The sequence below is a fragment of the Cherax quadricarinatus genome, chromosome 53, assembly GCF_038502225.1.
Source record: "Cherax quadricarinatus isolate ZL_2023a chromosome 53, ASM3850222v1, whole genome shotgun sequence".
Taxonomy (NCBI): domain Eukaryota; kingdom Metazoa; phylum Arthropoda; class Malacostraca; order Decapoda; family Parastacidae; genus Cherax; species Cherax quadricarinatus.
Genome location: NC_091344.1, coordinates 1,151,155 through 1,173,175, shown reverse-complemented (window position 1 = coordinate 1,173,175; position 22,021 = coordinate 1,151,155). Strand labels below are relative to the sequence as shown.

At 44.6% G+C, this 22,021-nt stretch overlaps 1 protein-coding gene across 3 annotated transcripts in view; it reads left to right on the top strand.

Moving 5' to 3' along the window:
* Nucleotides 1-22,021, top strand: part of LOC128692422 (orexin/Hypocretin receptor type 1) — a 1,118,627-nt gene that overhangs the window by 729,971 nt on the left and 366,635 nt on the right. For all 3 annotated transcript variants that reach the window (XM_070096275.1, XM_070096276.1, XM_070096277.1), the window contains exon 3: nucleotides 9,124-9,254. In XM_070096275.1, coding sequence (XP_069952376.1) covers nucleotides 9,124-9,254 — 131 coding nt within the window. The remainder of the gene's footprint in view (nucleotides 1-9,123; nucleotides 9,255-22,021) is intronic.

Genomic DNA, 22,021 nt, shown 5'->3' with positions numbered 1-22,021 from the left:
AAAACAGACAGTTTAACTCTATCTTGATGTGAAGAATAATAGTGTACATAGGAACAGTTATTTGTAGGTTTTCTGTAAATTTTAAATTTGAATTCATTATTACCTTTAATAATTAAAGCATCTAGAAAAGGCAATGAGATTTTCTTTAAACTCAACAGCAAAGTTTATAGAATGGACTAAGCTATTTAATTTACCAAGGAAATGGTGTGTATCTACATTCTTGGGCATAAGACACAAAATATCAACATATCTGAACCATTTAGCTCTATTAGGGAGGATTGTGTTAAGCAACCTTGTTTCAAAAAATTTCATGTATAGGTTACTATGAACAGGTGAAAGAGGATTTCCCATTGTCATACCAAACTTCTGAGCGTAAAACATATCATTAAATACAAATTTTGCATCAGCAATGCAAAGTTTAATAAGTTTAATGATAGGAGCTGGCAATGGTAAATCATAATTAACGAGTTCTTCAGATAACAAATTTAATAAATTATCAACAGGAGCTTTCGTAAACAAGGAAGTAACATCAAAACTAACCATGTTAAAATCATTTAAGTCAGTTAAGGAGCTTAATTTATCAACTAAATTTATGTTGTTTTTAACATTAAAGTTATAAATTTTGCCAACAATAGGGCTCAAAATGTCAACAAGCCATTTGGATAATTTATATGAAACTGATCCTATGGAGCTAATAATTGGTCTGACTGGATTCCCTGGTTTGTGTGTTTTTATTAGTCTATACATGTACGGTAAAGATGGATTAGTGGAAGTAAAGTGTTTGATTAATTCATATTTGCCTTTCAATAGAAGTTTTATTGTTTTATTGAAATTGCTGTTAACGGTTTCTAGGGGATTTTTTCTAAGTTTAGAGTAGGTTTCAGTATCATCTAAGAGATTATTCATAAGAATATAAGAAAGGAGGAACACTGCAGCAGGCCTGTTGGCCTATACTAGGCAGGTCCTTTACCATTCATCCCACTAACAAAACGTTTGCCCAACCCAATTTTCAATGCCACCCAAGAAATAAGCTTTGATAACTGTATCCACACACATGCAAGTCCCACTCAAATCCAACCCCTCTCACTCATGTATTTATCCAATCTAAACTTGAAACTACTCAAAGTCCTAACCTTAATAATCCAACTAGGTAGACTGTTCCACTCATCAACTACCCTGTTTCCAAACCAATACTTCCCTATGTCCTTTCTAAATCTAAACTTGTCTAATTTAAATTCATTATTGCGGGTTCTCTCCTAGAGAGATATCCTCAAGGCCTTATCTATATCACCTTTATTAATACCCATCTTCCACTTATACACTTCGATCATGTCTCCTCTCATTCTTCGTCTAACAAGTGAATGTAATTTAAGAGTTTAATCTTTCTTCATAAGGAAGATTTCTAATGCTATGTATTAATTTAGTCATTCTACGCTGAATGTTTTCTAACGAATTTATGTCTATTCTGTAATATGGAGACCAGAACTGGGCTGCATAATCTAGGTGAGGCCTTACTAATGATGTATAAAGCTGTACTATATCCGCTGAACTTCTGTTGCTTACACTTCTTGATATAAATCCCAGTAATCTGTTTGCCTTATTACGTACCTTTAGGCATTGCTGTCTTGGTTTAAGGTTATTGCTTACCATAACCCCCAAGCCCTTTTCACAATCTGTATGGTTAAGTTCTACATTATTTAACTTATAAGTGCTAGGGTTATGGACACTCCCGAGCTTCAGAACCTTGTATTTATTTACATAGAACTGCATCTGCCACTTTGCTGACCAGGTATTGAGTTTGTCTAAATCCGCCTGAAGTTCCCTGATATCTACGTTTGAATCAATTATCCTACCTATCTTTGTGTAATCGGCGAATTTGCTCATTTCACTAGTAATTCCCTCATCAAGATCATTGATATATATTATAAACAATATCGGGCCCAAGACTAATCCCTGTGGAACGCCACTTGTTACAGATCCCCACTCAGATTTAACCCCATTTATGGACACTCTCTGCTTCCTGTCTGTGAGCCATGACTCGATCCACGAGAGCACTTTTCCCCCAATGCCATGAGCTGCCACTTTCTTTAACAGTCTTTGGTGTGGTACTCTATCAAAAGCCTTACTAAAATCTAAGTAAATATTATCAAATTCTTTATCGTGATCAGCAGCCTCAAAAGCTTTACTGAAGAAAGTTAATAAATTAGTTAGACAAGAATGGCCTCTCGTGAATCCATGCTGAGTATCATTAATCAAGCTATGCTTATCGAGATGGCTTCTTATAATCTCAGCTATAACTGACTCTAGTAATTTGCCTACAATTGAGGTCAGGCTTATTGGGCGGTAATTTGACGGTAACGACTTGTCCCCTGCTTTAAAAATAGGAATTACATTAGCCATCTTCCACATATCAGACACTACACCTGTTTGAAGAGATAAATTAAAAATATTAGTTAATGGTTCACAGAGTTCCATTTTGCATTCCTTAAGAACCCGGCGACTTATTTTGCTTCAGTCTATCTGCTTCACAACCATATAACTAGTGACTGTGATGTTACATAATTTATCTTCTTCAGGCCCACTATAAAAATTAATTACTGGAATATTGTTAGTGTCTTCCTGTGTAAAAACCGATAGAAAATAATTATTTAAAATCGAGCACATTTCGTTCTCTTTGTCAGTAAGGTGCTTATAGTTATTTTTAAGGGGACCTATCTTATCTCTAACTTCCGTTCTATAGGCCTGGAAAAGACTTTTTGGGTTAGTTTTCGAATCCCTAGCAACTTTAAATTCATAGTCCCTTTTAGCTTTTCTTATCCCCTTTTTAACGTCCCTCTTAATGTCAATATAGTGATTCATAAGATGACCCTCACCTCTTTTGATATGCTTATAAATTCCTTTCTTATACCCTAGTAGATATTTGAGCCTATTATTCATCCATTTTGGGTCATTTCTATTTGATCTAATTTCTTTATACGGGATAAACGTTCTTTGAGCAGCATGTATGGTGTTCAGAAAACTGTCATATTGATAACTCTCTTCGTTACCCCAGTCAACAGATAAGTGTTCTCTAAGCCCATTGTAATCTGCTAAGCGAAAATCTGGAACTGTTACTGAGTTGTCACTACTGCCATACTTCCATTCTATGCTTAAGGAAATTGATTTGTGATCGCTTGTGCCGAGTTCCTCATTAATTTCTAAATTATTAACAAGTGTTTCCTTGTTCGCCAGAACCAAATCAAGAAGGTTATTTTTCCTTGTAGGTTCTGTCACAAACTGCTTCAAAAAACATTCCTGAACTACTTCTAAGAAGTCATTTGATTCTAAATTCCCAGTCAAGAAATTCCAGTCAATGTGACTAAAGTTAAAGTCCCCTAGAATTACTACATTATCGTGCTTTGTGGCCTTAACTATTTCCTCCCACAGTAATTTCCCTTGGTCTCTATCTAAGTTTGGGGGACGGTATATCACTCCTAGAATAAATTTTTTTTTGCTCCTCTATCCAGACAGACTCTGTATGTGTTACCCTCAGACTTAATACCCGTTTTCATGCAACAGTTCAAGTGATCTCGGACATACAGTGCCACCCCACCTCCCCTACCGATATTTCTATCTATTTGGAACAATTTAAAACCCTGAATGTGACATTCCGAAGGCATGTCCCGACTTTTGGAATTAAACCATGTCTCAGTGATTGCAAATACATCAATGTTACCTGCACTAGCATCTATTTTCAACTCATCCATCTTATTCCTAGCACTACGGTTATTAGCATAATATAAATTTAAAGACCCTCCTTTCTCTTTACCCTTCCTGTTCATATCTATTTTTTCACTAAAGCTATTACTGTTCTTGTCACCTAGTGCCATTGGCTTTCCAATATCCACCTCATTCTGCCTATCACTAGTTCCCCTAGAACTCATAGTATTACTACACTGGGACTTCTCTGTATTCTCGCCAAAATCCATACCACTATATATTCCTAGTTTAAAGTCCTAACAGCTCCCTCCACTGCCGTTGCCAGTGCCCCCACCCCAGACCTAGATAAGTGAACCCCATCCCTGGCATACATATCATTTCTGCCATAGAAGAGGTCCCAGTTGTCAATGAATGTTACCGCATTTTCCTAGAGCAGCCGTTGTAGTTTTATCTAATATTTCATCTGATAAGTTAATTACAAAATTGTTATTAGCATGCTTTGTTCAATCACTGTTTTCAATTAAAATGTCTAATTTTCTTTGTAGTTTGTTTTTGAGTTCATTACAAATTCTTCTGAGTTTATTATAGCAATGATCCAACATGCTGCGTTTCCATTCTGATGGAATGGCCTGATTAAAAGAGTATTTTTTGTTTCTCAATATTTTGAATGCTTCCTTCTCCTGTATTTTAGTTATTTCAATATGTTTCTGAAGAATAATTCTCATAAAATCATCAAAAGGACGATCTCTCATATCAAGGAGTTTATTCGGTAAAAGAGACTTCGGCAGAACTTGTTCATTTAAACATTTTTTTTAAATTGTTTAAATGAAGAATAGAATAAAATGGTAGAATAGTTTGTTTGTGGGTTGTGTGAAGGACCTGTCTAGTTGTGCCAGCGGACCTGCTGCAGTGTTCTCTTTCGTATGAGTCGCGCATCAGGTGTTGCATTGTTGTGGGATGTGGTAGTGAGGGGTGGTTTAGACCAGACTCACGAAATCGTAATGACACGATTGCAAACAAACCATACCACGGGCGGGGATAGAACCCGCGATCAGAGAGTCTCAAAACTCCAGACCGTCGCATTATCCACTGGACCAGCTAGCCACAATAAAATTCATCCAACTAGGTATATTTCTACACCATAGGAAGGTTAGCATTGGCACCACTGTGACCACAAATGCAAGATTTCACAGACGAATCTCCAGCTAGCGTGGCCGTGACGAACTCTAGCTGAAGTCCCCTCAAAGCCGTTAACATGACTCACGAAATCGTAATGACACGATTGCAAACAAACCATACCACGGGCGGGATAGAACCCGCGAATTTTATTGTGGCTAGCTGGTCCAGTGGCTAACGCGAGGGTCTGGAGTTTTGAGACTCTCTGATCGCGGGTTCTATCCCCGCCCGTGGTATGGCTTGGTCTAGACCCTTTATATGCCTTCCTTCGATGCATTACTTTTATTGTTCCTTGATAATGTGAGTAGTCACGAAAGCGCTTGGAATTTCTCTATTCTTTCACAGTGGTTGTTATATATATATATATATATATATATATATATATATATATATATATATATATATATATATATATATAATATATATTCCCTTCATTTCAGCCGGCTACAGCAAACCCTCAATTCTTTTGTTTGGAGAACATGAAATTCAATCATCAGAGGGTGTTCAGCAGGGTGACCCACTCGCTCCACTTCTCTTCTGCTTGGCAGTAAGAGAACTAATTTCCAGCCTATGCAGTGAGCTCAATATCTGGTACCTGGATGACGGCACTCTGGCAGGTACTGAAGAGTCCCTCGTGGGGGACCTACAACTGGTGAAAACACACGGAGAAGACTTAGGACTCATCCTCAATCCCTCCAAGTATGAAATCATCACAGTGAACCAGGAAATAATCAATGTTGTGCGAAGAATCCTCCCGGAAATCTCAACTACCACTCCGTCCAACAGTATCCTCTTGGGGGCACCGCTGGGTCACCAGGCCATCGACACTGTCCTCAGGGACAAATTGAATGACCTGATGAGAATGGAGGAGAGAATAAGCGATTTTGATGCCCATGATGCTCTGTATCGCCTCACAAGGTGTCTTACTATGCCAAGACTCACTTCTTGAGGTGTGCACCCTCTTTTGACAACCCAACACTCGATGAATATGACACACACCTGAGATCAACTTTTAAGAAGGCATTGAACCTGTCACTAGAGGATGAGCAATGGGATCAGGCAACCCTCCCAGTGCGACTGGGAGGTATTGGGGTGCGTAAAGCAACGCATGTTGCTTTACCTGCTTTTCTGTCTTCGTGTTTGGCTTCCAGTGCATTAGTCAAGAAGATAGTACCCGAACGCTTGAGAGACGTGGTAGGAGCTCAAGACCCCAGGTTTACTGAAGCAGCGATTCAGTGGGACACCCTTACAGACTCCTCCAGTAGACCAGCTCCTCCCAAACAGCACAAACAGTCCCACTGGGACAAACCGATCATGGAAAAAATCGCCAACACAGTGCTCACCTTTGTTTCAGGAAAGGACAAAGCTCGTCTCCTGGCAGTGATGGCACCACACTCAGGAGATTTCCTGTTAGCTGTTCCCAATTCCTCCCTGGGCACCCGTCTCAACCCACAGGCCATTCGGATTGGTGTTGCTCATCGCCTAGCCGTCCCCCTTCTCACCGAACATAGGTGTATTTGCGGCAGGGCGACAGCTGACCAATTCGGACTTCATGGTCTTGTGTGTCACACAGCAGAAGGGATGTATGCCAGACATGAGGAGGTCAATGACATCATAAAGAGAAGTTTCGCCAAAGCCCGTTGCCCAGCTCAACGGGAACCTCAAGTACAGAGGAAGTCAAAAGCATCCTGATAGAGCCACTATGCTACCCTGGAAGGATGAAAAGCAGATTGCCTGGGACTACACCTGTGTTGCCACATTGGCAGACACCTACTTGCCATACTCCGTAGTGGAAGGGGGTGGAGCTGCCAGCCACAGGGAGACCCAGAAGATCCGAAAATATGAAGACCTTCCCCCTTGCTATAACTTCATTCCAATAGGGTCGGAGACCCTTGGAGCATGGGGCAAGTGTGCTCTAAAGTTCCTCAAAGAGCTGGGTGTAAAGCTCATCATAGAAACCAAGGACCACAAGGCGACCAGTTTTCTCTTTCAGAGACTCAGTGTTGCGATCCAGAGAGGAAATGCCTGCTGCATTCTGGGCATGCGGCCCACTGCAGGGGAGCTGGACGAAGTATTCGAGATGTAGCTCTGAGTTACCTATGTTGTTTTACTTTCTGTTGTATTTTTGTGAATGTTTGGCCAATGTATTTTTGTCTTTAAATAAAACATGATGCACACACACACACACACACACACACACACACACACACACACACACACACACACACACACACACATATATATATATATATATATATATATATATATATATATATATATATATATATATATATATGCAATAAGATCACAGTAAACAGGTGATTTCAAAATATGCAAAACAACCACTCTGAAAGAATAGAGAAATTCCAAGCGCTTTCGTGACTACTCACATTATCAAGGAACTACCGAACACATAGTTCCTTGATAATGTGAGTAGTCACGAAAGCGCTTGGAATTTCTCTATTCTTTCAGAGTGGTTGTTTTGCATATATATATATATATATATATATATATATATATATATATATATATATATATATATATATATATATATATATATAATGTATATATATATATATACTTGGATGTTCCCAACTCCAGCCTTGGCACACGTCTCGACCCACAGACCATCCGCATCGGTGTTGCCCTTCGACTTGCCGCCCCTATTCTCACCGAACACAGGTATATTTGTGGCAGTGAAGCAGCAGACCGATTCGGGTACCATGGTCTTGTGTGCCGTAAATCCGAGGGAAAGATTGCAAGACATGAGGAGGTTAATAACATTATCAAGAGGAGCCTCACAACAGCTGGATGCCCAGCAGTAAGGGAGCCACCCCAACTATGCAGATCTGATGGCAGCCAGAAGCGTCCAGATGGTATCACCCTTCAAGCCTGGACAGATGGGAAGCAAGTGGCGTGGGACTATACATGTGCATCTACCTTGGCTGATACCTATCTCCAATACACCAGGGAGGAAGGAGGGGCAGCTGCCAGCTTCAGGGAGTCCCAAAAGTCTAGAAAATATGGAGAACTTGCCCATCATTATATGTTTGTTCCCATAGGCTCAGAGACCCTTGGCTCATGGGGAAAGAGTGCATCTAAATTCCTTAAGGAGCTGGGAAAAAGACTCATCAGGGTAACTAGGGATCCCAGGGCAGCTAGTTTTCTGTTCCAGCGGCTCAGTGCGGCTGTTCAAAGGGGTAATGCCTGCTGTATTTTGGGCACACGCCCCAGCTCTGAGGAGCTGGATGAGATTTTCACCTTATAATCGGTGATACACACGTAACAGCATGTACCGTATATGCCACCTTTATATCAATAATGTATCTCTTAAATCTTCTGTACCATATTATGTAATAAAATATTCCTATTAGTAAAAAAAAAATAAATATGAAAAGATGGGGTGGTAGGGGAAGTGGAATATTCAAACGGCTTCAGGAAGAAATCCAAATATTTTTCCTTGAAGCCTTTTTATCCACTTCTCCGAGGCTATGGGTCCCACAATTTACACCAGAGGTGGACCCCATTATATATATATATATATATATATATATATATATATATATATATATATATATATATATATATATATATATATATATGCACAATAAAATAACAGTAAACAGGTGATATTACAATATGTAGAACAACCACTGTGAGAAAATAGTGACATTCCAAGCGCTTTCGTGACTTCTCATATTATCAAGGAACTATAAAAATGAAAGATTAACAGGAAGGTACACTTGGCTGCCACCCCCAGCAACACCTGACTTTTTATGATGATGTAGGTAAGTAGTCAGTGATCCGTGAAACACAGCTTTATTCTACCCAAAAATTTGTCTAATGTACCTTAAATTCTTCCCAAAGTTTATTAATTATAAATGAATCCAATTCATGTAAACCAAAAAAATATTCATGTTATTTTCAAAACTTCTTTTTTTTTAAAGCGTGATTCTATTATTTTCCTCCCCTCAAGGAAGGTTCCTTGATGCTGGTGAGGGGCTCTTGATCTAGGGAACTGGATCTATGCTCCAGTTCCCTGAGTTAAACCTGAATACCTTCCATCCCTCCCCCAAGCACTGTATAATCCTATGGGTTTAGTGCTTCCCCCTTGATTATAATAATAATAATATTTTCCTGTCGACCATGAACTTATTTGCTATAACTTTCTCAGCCTTTTTAAAATCAATTGGATGGTTAAAATCTCTCACATAAATAAACAAAGGATTCATTATTTTTCTCCCACAGATAACATGACTCAGCTCACGCATGACAGTGAAGAATTCCCCTTAAACTCTGCAATCCTGAACCTCTCCGTATACCATTACCCTTACCGCAAGGAGATTTGGATCCCCATCTCCTGGAGGGAGTCCTTGAAGGTCAGTCATTCTTTAATCTGTGTTTTAATTTGTGTTTTTTATGTTCAAATTGATTTCCGCAAATTTGTGGAAAAACAGATTTTCATTCTGCTTATTCGGGAGAGGTCACTCTGGCCGGAGAGGCCAAAATCGCTGGTTCAGATTAATCGGTACATGTAAATATATATGTCGTGCCGAATAGGCAAAACTTGCGATTTTGGGTTAAATAGTAACGCTTTTCATGCCGAATAAGGCAAGCGGAAATTTGTGTATGCAATAATTTCGCAAAAATCATTCTGAACCTAACGGAAAAAATATATTTCATTGTGTTTACTTATTATTAAATTATTGTAAACTAAATATATTTAGCTGATTAGGCTAAATTAAATTGCGCTAAATTAAACTGCGTTATAATAAGGTTCGGTAAGTTTTCTAAGTTTTTTTTGGTACAAAATTATTAATTTTTGCATTAACCTAAATTAAAGAAATATATCTCTAAACGTATAAGAGAAAATTTTACACACACACATATATATATAATATATATATATATATATATATATATATATATATATGTCGTGCCGAATAGGCAGAACTTGCGATCTTGGCTTAAATAGCAACGCTCATCTTGCCATATAGGACAAGCGAAAATTTGTGTATGCAATAATTTCGCCAAAATCATTCTGAACCTAACGAAAAAAATATGTTTGATTGTGTTTGTTTAGTATTAAATTACTGTAAACATATATAAAATATATTTAGTTGGGTTAGGCTAAAATAAATTGCTCTTGTTATAATAAGGTTAGGTAAGTTTTCTAAGATTCTTTTGGTGCAAAATTAAAAATTTTTACATTAACATTAATGAAAAAAATATATATTTAAACGTATAAGGGAAAATTTCAGAAAGGACTTAATTTTAAATGAGTTTTACTAATTGACCAGTTTTACATATTCAGCACGACATATATATATATATATATATATATATATATATATATATATATATATATATATATATATATATTATTGTGACCAAGAACGAGTGGTATTGATCAATAACAGCACTGCACTAGCCAAGGACTCGAACCCATGCTGCTTTGGCCTGCCTCATGGTGGGCGAAAACACATGACGCCTTTATCCACTTTACCATACGATCCTTAAATGTAACGGTGATAAGTGTAACGGTGATAAGTGTAACGGTGATAAATGCGACAGTGATCAGCGTAACAATGATAAGTGTAGCGGAAGCATTAGAGGTCGACTGGGAGAGAGTGGGTAGAGATCTACCTCGAGGCGGGTAAGAGGTTCTTGCTCCAAGGTTCTGAAGTTACTGTAATATTCTTTATATCAAACTTGAGTGCCTCCTATCTCTCCCCTCCCTCCCCTAGACACTTTTATGACCCCTACGGGTTTATCGCTTCCCCATGAACATATCATCAACGTAATATCTTCAGGTGTAACAATACTTTATAAAGCAGGCAAAAAAAAAAAATATCTCAGGACAGCAACAAACATCTTCAGGCAGATACCCCTCAAGGAAGGTTCCTTGATGTTGGTGAGGGGCTCTTGATATAGGGAATTGGATCTGTGCTCCAGTTCCCCGAATTAAGCCTGAATGCCTTCCACATCCCCCCCAGGCGCTGTATAATCCTCCGGGTTTAGCGCTTCCCCCTTGATAATAATAATAATAATAATTCAGGCAGATAATTCTTCAAGCAAGCAACTTAATTTCTCAAGCAGGCAACATTAGGGGGAAAAAATAATTCCTCAAACTGGGAAAATGATTCTTCAATTAGACGATATTTATTCAAGTAAGACAAATAATTCTTAGAACAAGCAAAAAAAAACTATTCAACCGGACAAAATAATTTCTTAAACAGATAAAATAATTTTCAAGAAGGAAAAATAATTGTTCAAGCTGCTAAAATAATTTGTCAGTGAAAATACTTTCTCAACCAGTCAAAATAATTTCTCAAATTGGGAAATAATTCCTCAAGTAGGCTAAATAATTTCTCAGATAGGCTAATAAGCTAAATAATTCCTCAGTCCTAAAGCAGACAAAATCATTTTTCAGTTAGACAAAAGAATTCCCTAAGACAACAATAAAAATTCTCAGAGACAAAATTCTTCAGTTACTGGGTAAAGTAATACCAGAAGAGGTGCTGTTCCACAATGGACTTCCTAAGACAGTCTTTTTTGAATATGATAATCCAATAGCTCCTCCTTCCTCACGATGCGCATTTCCCGGAGTAGACAGAGACGCTGACGACGTCTCCTTTGCATATCGATTTCATTAATGTCTTATTTGATTCCGACTTCATAGTTTTGACTGTTCGCGATCAGTTTTCACGAGAATTCTGTATTCCTCCTAATTATATTCATCGCTTTGATGCTTTTTCCAATGCTTTTTTTTTTTATTACATCTGTCGTCTTCCGCCACGGTAGGAAAGATTTACCATCATTCATTCAATACTTGTCTTGTCACAAGTGCGCAGGTATCACCATTCACTTGTCCCTCAGTACTATATCATCATCCTCCCTCTTTCATAGTGCAGGCAGGCACTGTTCTTCTCACCCCTTTCATAGTGCAGGCAGGCACTCTTCTTCCCCCCCTCTTTCGTAGTGCAGGCACGCACTCTTCTTCCCCCCCTTTCATAGTGCAGGCAGGCACTGTTCTTCCCCCCCTTTCATAGTGCAGGCAGGCACTGTTCTTTCCCCCCTCTTTCATAGTGCAGGCAGGCACTCTTCTTCCCCCCTCTTTCATAGTGCAGGCAGGCACTCTTCTTCCCACCCTCTTTCACAGTGCAGGCAGGCGCTGTTCTTTACCCCCTCTTTCATAGAGCAGGAAGGCATTCTTCTTCACCCCCTCTTTCATAGTGAAGGCAGGCACTCTTCTTCCCCCCCGTCTTTCATAGTGAAGGCAGGTACTCTTCTTCCCACCCTCTTTCATAGTGCAGGCAGGCACTGTTCTTCCCCCCCTCTTTCATAGTGCAGGCAGGCACTCTTCTTCCCTATTCTTTCATAGTGAAGGCAGGCACTGTTCTTCCCACCCTCTTTCATAGTGCAGGCAGGCACTGTTCTTCCCCCCTCTTTCATAGTGCAGGCAGGCACTCTTCTCCCCCCCCCTCTTTCATAGTGCAGGCAGGCTCTGTTCTTCCCCCTTCTTTCATAGTGAAGGCAGGCACTCTTCTTCCCCCTTCTTTCATAGTGAAGGCAGGCACTGTTCTTCCCACCCTTTTTCATAGTGCAGGCAGGCACTGTTCTTCCCCCTTCTTTCATAGTGCAGGCAGGCACTGTTCTTCCCCCCTCTTTCACAGTGCAGGCAGGAACTGTTCTTCCCCCTTCTTTCATAGTGCAGGCAGGCACTGTTCTTCCGCCTTCTTTCATAGTGCAGGCAGGCACTCTTCTTCCCCTTCTTTCACAGTGCAGGCAGGCACTCTTCTTCCCCCCTCTTTCATAGTGCAGGCAGGCACTCTTCTTCCGCCTTCTTTCATAGTGCAGGCAGGCACTCTTCTTCCCCTTCTTTCACAGTGCAGGCAGGCACTCTTCTTCCCCCTTCTTTCATAGTGCAGGCAGGCACTCTTCTACACCCCTCTTTCATAGTGCAGGCAGGCACTGTTCTTCCCCCCTCTTTCATAGTGCAGTCAGGCACTCTTTCATAGTGCAGGGAGGCACTCTTCTCCCCCTTCTTTCATAGTGCAGGCAGGCACTCTTCTGCCTGCACTATGAAACTATGCACCCCTCTATGCACTATGCACCCCTCTTTCATAGTTTAGGCAGGCACTCTTCTGCCCCCCTTCTTTCATAGTGCAGGCAGGCACTCTTCTTCCCCTTTCTTTCATAGTGAAGGCAGGCACTCTTCTTCCGCTCTCTTTCATAGTGCAGGCAGGCACTCTTCTTCCACCCCTCTTTCATAGTGCAGGCAGGCACTCTTCTGCCCCCCTTCTTTCATAGTTTAGGCAGGCACTCTTCTTCCCCCTTCTCTCATAGTGCAGGCAGGCACTCTTGTGCTCCCCTTCTTTCATAGTGCAGGCAGGCACTCTTCTTCCCCCTTCTTTCATAGTGCAGGCAGGCACTCTTCTTCCCCTTTCTTTCATAGTGCAGGCAGGCACTGTTCTCCCCCCTCTTTCACAGTGCAGGCAGGCACTGTTTCCCCCCTCTTTCATAGTGCAGGCAGGCACTGTTTTCCCCCCTCTTTCATAGTGCAGGCAGGCACTGTTCTCCCCTCTTTCATAGTTCAGGTAGGCACTGTTCTTCCCCCCTCTTTCATGGTGCAGGCAGGCACTGTTCTCCCCCCTCTTTCATAGTGCAGGCAGGCACTGTTCTCCCCCCTCTTTCATAGTGCAGGCAGGCACTGTTCTTCCCCTTTCTGTCATAGTGCAGGCAGGCACTGTTCTCCACCTCTTCCATAGTGCAGGCAGGCACTGTTCTTCCCCCCTCTTTCATAGTGCAGGCAGGCACTGTTCTCCCCCTCTTTCATAGTGCAGGCAGGCACTCTTCTCCCCCTCTTTCATAGTGCAGGCAGGCACTCTTCTCCCCCTCTTTCATAGTGCAGGCAGGCACTCTTCTTCCGCCTTCTTTCATAGTGCAGGCAGGCACTCTTCTTCCCCTTTCTTTCATAGTGCAGGCAGGCACTCTTCTTCCGCCTTCTTTCATAGTGCAGGCAGGCACTCTTCTTCCCCTTTCTTTCATAGTGCAGGCAGGCACTCTTCTGCCCCCCTTCTTTCATAGTGCAGGCAGGCACTCTTCTTCCGCCTTCTTTCATAGTACAGGCAGGCACTCTTCTTCCGCTTTCTTTCATAGTTTAGGCAGGCACTCTTCTGCCCCCCTTCTTTCATAGTGCAGGCAGGCACTCTTCTTCCGCCTTCTTTCATAGTGCAGGCAGGCACTCGCAGGCACTCTTCTTCCCCTTTTTTTCATAGTGCAGGCAGGCACTCTTCTGCCCCCCTTCTTTCATAGTTTAGGCAGGCACTCTTCTTCCCCCTTCTTTCATAGTGCAGGCAGGCACTCTTCTCCCCCCTCTTTCATAGTGTAGGCAGGCACTCTTGTGCTCCCCTTCTTTCATAGTGCAGGCAGGCACTCTTCTTCCCCTTTCTTTCATAGTGCAGGCAGGCACTGTTCTCCCCCTCTTTCACAGTGCAGGCAGGCACTGTTTCCCCCCTCTTTCACAGTGCAGGCAGGCACTGTTTCCCCCCTCTTTCATAGTGCAGGCAGGCACTGTTTTCCCCCTCTTTCATAGTGCAAGCAGGCACTGTTCTCCCCTCTTTCATAGTGCAGGTAGGCACTGTTCTTCCCCCCCTCTTTCATGGTGCAGGCAGGCACTGTTCTCCACCTCTTCCATAGTGCAGGCAGGCACTGTTCTTCCCCCCTCTTTCATAGTGCAGGCAGGCACTGTTCTCCCCCCTCTTTCATAGTGCAGGCAGGCACTCTTCTCCCCCTCTTTCATAGTGCAGGCAGGCACTCTTCTTCCGCCTTCTTTCATAGTGCAGGCAGGAGGCACTCTTCTTCCCATTTCTTTCATAGTGCAGGCAGGCACTCTTCTTCCCCTTTCTTTCATAGTGCAGGCAGGCACTCTTCTTCCGCCTTCTTTCATAGTGCAGGCAGGTACTCTTCTTCCCCCTTCTTTCATAGTGCAGGCAGACACTCTTCTTCCGCTTTCTTTCATAGTGCAGGCAGGCACTCTTCTTCCCCCTTCTTTCATAGTGCAGGCAGGCACTCTTCTTCCCCTTTCTTTCATAGTGCAGGCAGGCACTCTTCTTCCCCTTTCTTTCATAGTGCAGGCAGGCACTCTTCTTCCGCTTTCTTTCATAGTGCAGGCAGGCACTCTTCTTCCCCCTTCTTTCACAGTGTAGGCAGGCACTGTTCTTCCCCCCTCTTTCATAGTGCAGGCAGGCACTCTTCTTCCCCCTTCTTTCATAGTGTAGGCAGGCACTCTTCTTCCGCCTTCTTTCATAGTGCAGGCAGGCACTCTTCTTCCCCCTTCTTTCATAGTGCAGGCAGGCACTCTTCTTCCGCCTTCTTTCACAGTGCAGGCAGGCACTCTTCTTCCCCCTTCTTTCATAGTGCAGGAAGGCACTCTTCTTCCCCCTTCTTTCATAGTGCAGGCAGGCACTCTTCTTCCTCCTCATTCATAGTGTAGGCAGGCACTCTTCTGCCCCCAATCTTTCATAGTGCAGGCAGGCACCCTTCTTCCCCCTTCTTTCATAGTGCAGGCAGGCACACTTCTTCCCCTTTCTTTCATAGTGCAGGCAGGCACTGTTTCCCCCCTCTTTCATAGTGCAGGCAGGCACTGTTCTCCCCCCTCTTTCATAGTGCAGGCAGGCACTGTTCTTCCCCCCTCTTTCATGGTGCAGGCAGGCACTGTTCTCCCCCCCTCTTTCATAGTGCAGGCTGGCACTGTTCTCCCCCCTCTTTCATAGTGCAGGCAGGCACTATTCTCCCCCTCTTTCATAGTGCAGGCAGGCACTGTTCTCCCCCCTCTTTCATAGTGCAGGCAGGCACTGTTCTCCCCCTCTTCCATAGTGCAGGCAGACACTGTTCTTCCCCCCTCTTTCATAGTGCAGGCAGGCACTGTTCTCCCCCCTTCTTTCATAGTGCAGGCAGGCACTTTTCTCCCCCTCTTTCATAGTGCAGGCAAGCACTGTTCTCCCCCTCTTTCATAGTGCAGGCAGGCACTGTTCTTCCCCCCTCTTTCATAGTGCAGACAGACACTGTTCTCCCCCCTCTTTCATAGTGCAGACAGGCACTGTTCTCCCCCTCTTTCATAGTGCAGACAGGCACTGTTCTCCTCCCCTGTTTCATAGTGCAGACAGGCACTGTTCTCTCCCCCTCCTTCATAGTGCAGGCAGTCACTGTTCTCCCCTTTCTTTCATAGTGTAGGCAGGCACTGTTCTTCCCCCCTCTTTCATAGTGCAGGCAGGCACTCTTCTTCCCCCTTCTTTCATAGTGTAGGCAGGCACTCTTCTTCCGCCTTCTTTCATAGTGCAGGCAGGCACTCTTCTTCCCCCTTCTTTCATAGTGCAGGCAGGCACTCTTCTTCCGCCTTCTTTCATAGTGCAGGTAGGCACTCTTCTTCCCCCTTCTTTCATAGTGCAGGAAGGCACTCTTCTTCCCCCTTCTTTCATAGTGCAGGCAGGCACTCTTCTCCCTCCTCATTCATAGTATAGGCAGGCACTCTTCTGCCCCCAATCTTTCATAGTGCAGGCAGGCACTCTTCTTCCTCCTTCTTTCATAGTGCAGGCAGGCACACTTCTTCCCCTTTCTTTCATAGTGCAGGCAGGCACCGTTTCCCCCCTCTTTCATAGTGCAGGCAGGCACTGTTCTCCCCCCTCTTTCATAGTGCAGGCAGGCACTGTTTTCTCCCCTCTTTCACAGTGCAGGCAGGCACTGTTCTGCCCCCCTCTTTCATAGTGCAGGCAGGCACTGTTCTCCCCCATCTTTCATAGTGCAGGCAGGCACTGTTCTCCCCCCCTCTTTCATAGTGCAGGCAGGCACTGTTCTCCCCTTCTTCCATAGTGCAGGCAGACACTATTCTTCCCCCCTCTTTCATAGTGCAGGCAGGCACTGTTCTCCCCCCTTTCATAGTGCAGGCAGGCACTGTTCTCCCCCCTCTTTCATAGTGCAGGCAAGCACTGTTCTCCCCTCTTTCATAGTGCAGGCAGGCACTGTTCTTCCCCCCTCTTTCATAGTGCAGACAGACACTGTTCTCCCCCTCTTTCATAGTGCAGACAGGCACTGTTCTCCCCCTCTTTCATAGTGCAGACAGGAACTGTTCTCCCCCCCTGTTTCATAGTGCAGACAGGCACTGTTCTCTCCCCCTCCTTCATAGTGCAGGCAGTCACTGTTCTCCCCTTTCTTTCATAGTGTAGGCAGGCACTGTTCTCCCCCTCTTTCATAGTGCAGATAGACACTGTTCTCCCCCCCTGTTTCATAGTGCAGACAGGCACTGTTCTCCCCCCTCTTTCATAGTGCAAACAGGCACTGTTCTCCCCCCTCTTTCATAGTGCAGACAGGCACTGTTCTCCCCCCTCTTTCATAGTGCAGGCAGGCACTGTTCTACCCCTCTCTTTCATAGTGCAGACAGGCACTGTTCTCACCCCTCCTTCATAGTGCAGACAGGCACTGTTCTCCCCCCTCCTTCATAGTGCATACAGGCATTGTTCTCCCCCCTCCTTCATAGTGCAGACAGGCACTGTTCCCCCCCTTTTTCATAGTGTAGACAGGCACTGTACTCTCCCCTCTTTCATAGTGCAGGCAGGCACTGTTCTCCCCCTCCTTCATAGTGCAGACAGGCACTGTTGCCCCCCTCCTTCATAGTGCAGGCAGGCACTGTTCTTCCCCCTCCTTCATAGTGCAGACAGGCACTGTTGCCCCCCTCTTTCATAGTGCAAACAGGCACTGTTCTTCCCCCTCCTTCATAGTGCAAGCAGGCACTGTTCTCCCCCCCTCCTTCGTAGTGCAGGCAGGCATTGTTTTTCCCACTCCTTCATAGTGCAAGCAGGCACTGTTCTCCCCCCTCGTTCATAGTGCAGGCAGGCGCTGTTTTCCCCCCTCCTTCATAGTGCAGGCAGGCACTGTTCTCCCCCCTGCTTCATAGTGCAAGCAGGCACTGTTCTCCCCCCACTTTCATAGTGCAGGCAGGCACTGTTCTCCCCCTCCTTCATAGTGCAGTCAGGCACTGTTACCCCCTCTTTCATAGTGCAGGCTGGCACTGTTCTCCCCCCTCCTTCATAGTGCAGGCAGACACTGTTCTCCCCCCTCCTTCATAGTGCAGGCAGGCACTGTTCTCCCTCGCCTTCGTAGTGCAGGCAGGCACTGTTCTTCCCCCCTCCTTCATAGTGCAGACAGGCACTGTTCCCCCCTCCTTCATAGTGCAGACAGGCACTGTTCCTCCCCTCCTTCACAGTTCAGGCACACACTGTTCCCCCCTCCTTCATAGTGCAGAGAGGCACTTTTCCCCCTCTTTCACAGTGCAGGCGGCACTGTTCTCCCCCCTCCTTCATAGTGCAGGCAGGCACTTTTCTCCCCCCCTCCTTCATAGTGCAGGCAGGCACTCTTCTTCCCTCCTCCTTCATAGTGCAGACAGGCACTGTTGCCCCCCCTCGTTCATAGTGCAGACAGGCACTGTTCCCCCATCCTTCATAGTGCAGACAGGCACTGTTCCCCCATCCTTCACAGTGCAGACAGGCACTGTTCCCCCATCCTTCACAGTGCAGACAGGCACTGTTCCCCTCCCTCCTTCATAGTGCAGACAGGCACTGTTCCCCCATCCTTCACAGTGCAGACAGGCACTGTTCCCCTCCCTCCTTCATAGTACAGACAGGCACTGTTCCCCTCCCTCCTTCACAGTGCAGACAGGCACTGTTCCCCTCCCTCCTTCATAGTGCAGACAGGCACTGTTCCCCTCCCTCCTTCATAGTGCAGACAGGCACTGTTCCCCTCCCTCCTTCACAGTGCAGACAGGCACTGTTCTCCTCCCTCCTTCGTAGTGCAGACAGGCATTGTTCCCCCCTCCTTCACAGTGCAGACAGGCACTGTTCCCCTCCCTCCTTCATAGTGCAGACAGGCACTGTTCCCCTCCCTCCTTCACAGTGCAGACAGGCACTGTTCCCCTCCCTCCTTCACAGTGCAGACAGGCACTGTTCCCCCATCCTTCACAGTGCAGGCAGGCACTGTTCCCCCTCTCCTCCACAGTGCAGACAGGCACTGTTCCCCCATCCTTCACAGTGCAGGCAGGCACTGTTCCCCCTCTCCTCTACAGTGCAGACAGGCACTGTTCCCCCTTCCTTCACAGTGCAGACAGGCACTGTTCCCCTCCCTCCTTCACAGTGCAGACAGGCACTGTTCCCCTCCCTCCTTCACAGTGCAGACAGGCACTGTTCCCCCATCCTTCACAGTGCAGGCAGGCACTGTTCCCCCTCTCCTCCACAGTGCAGACAGGCACTGTTCCCCCTTCCTTCACAGTGCAGACAGGCACTGTTCCCCTCCCTCCTTCATAGTGCAGACAGGCACTGTTCCCCTCCCTCCTTCGCAGTGCAGACAGGCACTGTTCCCCTCCCTCCTTCATAGTGCAGACAGGCACTGTTCCCCCATCCTTCATAGTGCAGAGAGGCACTGTTCCCCTCCCTCCTTCATAGTGCAGACAGGCACTGTTCCCCTCCCTCCTTCATAGTGCAGACAGGCACTGTTCCCCCCTCCTTCATAGTGCATACAGGCACTGTTCCCCTCCCTCCTTCATAGTGCAGACAGGCTCTGTTCCCCCATCCTTCACAGTGCAGACAGGCACTGTTCCCCTCCCTCCTTGACAGTGCAGACAGGCACTGTTCCCCCATCCTTCACAGTGCAGGCAGGCACTGTTCCCCCATCCTTCACAGTGCAGACAGGCACTGTTCTTCCCACCTACAGAACTAAAGTCCGGCTAATCACTTTCCCAGAATTCCTACACAAATATTATGTTGTTTACACTCCAACAACACGTCACATCCCTAAATCAAATTCTCTTCACTAACCCCGATCTAAAATGCTCACACATGCCTGCCTGACACTCAACCCGAAACCAATTAAAATATTCACTCCTTCCAACCCTTCCTTGCACCCTGGGTTTACACATGTACTTGTAGTCCTATCACCCATCTCTAGATGTCCATACCAACTCAATAACCCCACCTCTGCCTTTTCCCCTGCCTTTTTCCAGTAGAAATATAAACACAAATGCAGTATAATGTGATCCTTTATTGACAACGTTTCACCCACACAGTGGGCTTTTTCAAGTCACACACGGATCTACCTGGGGTTGGATCACATTATACTGCATTTGTATTTATATTTCCATTGTGTCGGTATTTTATACCATTTATTTCCATTCTCTTCAGTAACTGGAGAATGCCTCTTCTGGTGGGCTTTCAACTTTTGTTGTGGTTTCCCCAGAGGAGTTTTGCCTTGATTATAGGTGGTGTAAGTTTTAATGTGCCAAATTTCTTTTTGTGAAATAACTGGAGAATGTCTCTTCTGATCAGAAATAAATCAGTGTTTAACTTTATTAGATTATAATTGGTTAAATCTATGTAAAGTTCATTTAATGAATTTGCTTAATTACTTAAACCTAAAACACTGGCAACTCTTATGTAGAGAAAATCTTGGATATATTTGGATCTGTGTTATTCCCAATATACCTTTTTATGAGAAAAAAAAATAGGTGAATTTGAATACTGGTTTTTATGCGATAATTTCTGAGTTCGTCATGCAGCTTCCTCAACGTTTCAACGCTGATAGTTTGACTCTGCAAATTCTGAGATCCTTCATATTTAATGACCAGTGTATTTTAGGGTATTGGTCCTTCTGAAATAACTAGAGAATTACTCTTAAATTTGACTTCACAGCTGATGTTTCGTAGTGGAAGGTTTAAATAAGTTTAAGGCTAAGTATATCCTAATTTCCCATCTTATTGAAAAAAATGAAAATTACTGTCCATGTGAAAATTTAAGAATACCAAACCTAACTCTCTTCAGATCTTCAACACTTTCATTGAACTACATTAGACACTTATGATACACAGTGCACTTTACGCAAGCATTGATCTACGAGGGCCTGGGGTTATACAGAAGGTATATGCCTCTTCTCCGATCGTGCAGCAACCGATTTACAACTAGTTGTTGTACGAAGGGGTTGTGATGACAGCCTGTTTTAAGTAATTGCTTACTCTCCAGCTCCCCTCAAGGAACCTTCCTTGATGTTGGTGAGGGGCTCTTGATTTAGGGAATTGGATCTGTGCTCCAGTTCCCCGAATTAAGCCTGAATGCCTTCCACATCCCCCCCCCCAGGCGCTGTATAATCCTCCGGGTTTAGCGCTTCCCCTTGATTATAATAATAATTACTCTGCAGCTTGGTATAAATAAGGTACAGCGGCAGTGTTATTCTTCTGCTTCATCTTCTAAGATTTCACTAATTTTCTATTCCAAACTTTCGATCAAATTTCAATTATAGGTCAAGACACGTATTCATTAATCAATACGTAAAATATGGATACCCTTTTGCCACAGGTGGCGTTCAGGTGACAAACTGAGAGAGGGGGGAAATAGTAGTTGCAGTAACAGGGGGTCTGTAGTTGTATAGACGGGGTAGAAGTAGTGGTAGCAGCAGGGATGGTTGTAGTTGTGGAGAGGGGGGTAGTAGTAGTGGCAGCAGAAGCAGCAGGGGGTTGTAGTTGTAGAGAGGAGGGTAGTAGTAGTGACAGAAGCAGCAGGGGGGTTGTAGTTGGAGAGAGGGGGTCGTAGTGGCAGCAGAAGCAGCAGGGAGGGTTGGAGGTGGAGAGAGGGGGTAGTAGTAGTAGAAGCAGCAGCAGAAGCAGAAGGGGGGGTTGTAGTTGTAGAGAGGGGGGTAGTAGTAGATGCAGCAGAAACAGCAGGGGGGGTTGTAGTTGTAGAGAGGGGGGTAGTAGTGGCAGCAGAAGCAGCAGGGGGGGTTGTAGTTGTAGAGAGGGGATAGTAGTAGTGGCAGCAGAAGCAAAAGGGGGGGTTGTAGTTGTATAGAGGGGGGTAGTAGTAGTGGCAGCAGAAGCAGCAGGGGGGGTTGTAGTTGTAGAGAGGGGGGTAGTAGTATTGGCAGTAGAAGCAGCAGGGGGGTTGCAGTTATAGAGAGGGGGTAGTAGTAGTAGTGGCAGCAGAAGCAGCAGGGGAGTTGTAGTTGTAGAGAGGGGGTAGTAGTGGCAGCAGAAGCAGCAGGGAGGGTTGTAGTTGTAGAGAGGGGGGTAGTAGTAGTGGCAGCAGAAACAGCAGGGGGGGGTTGTAGT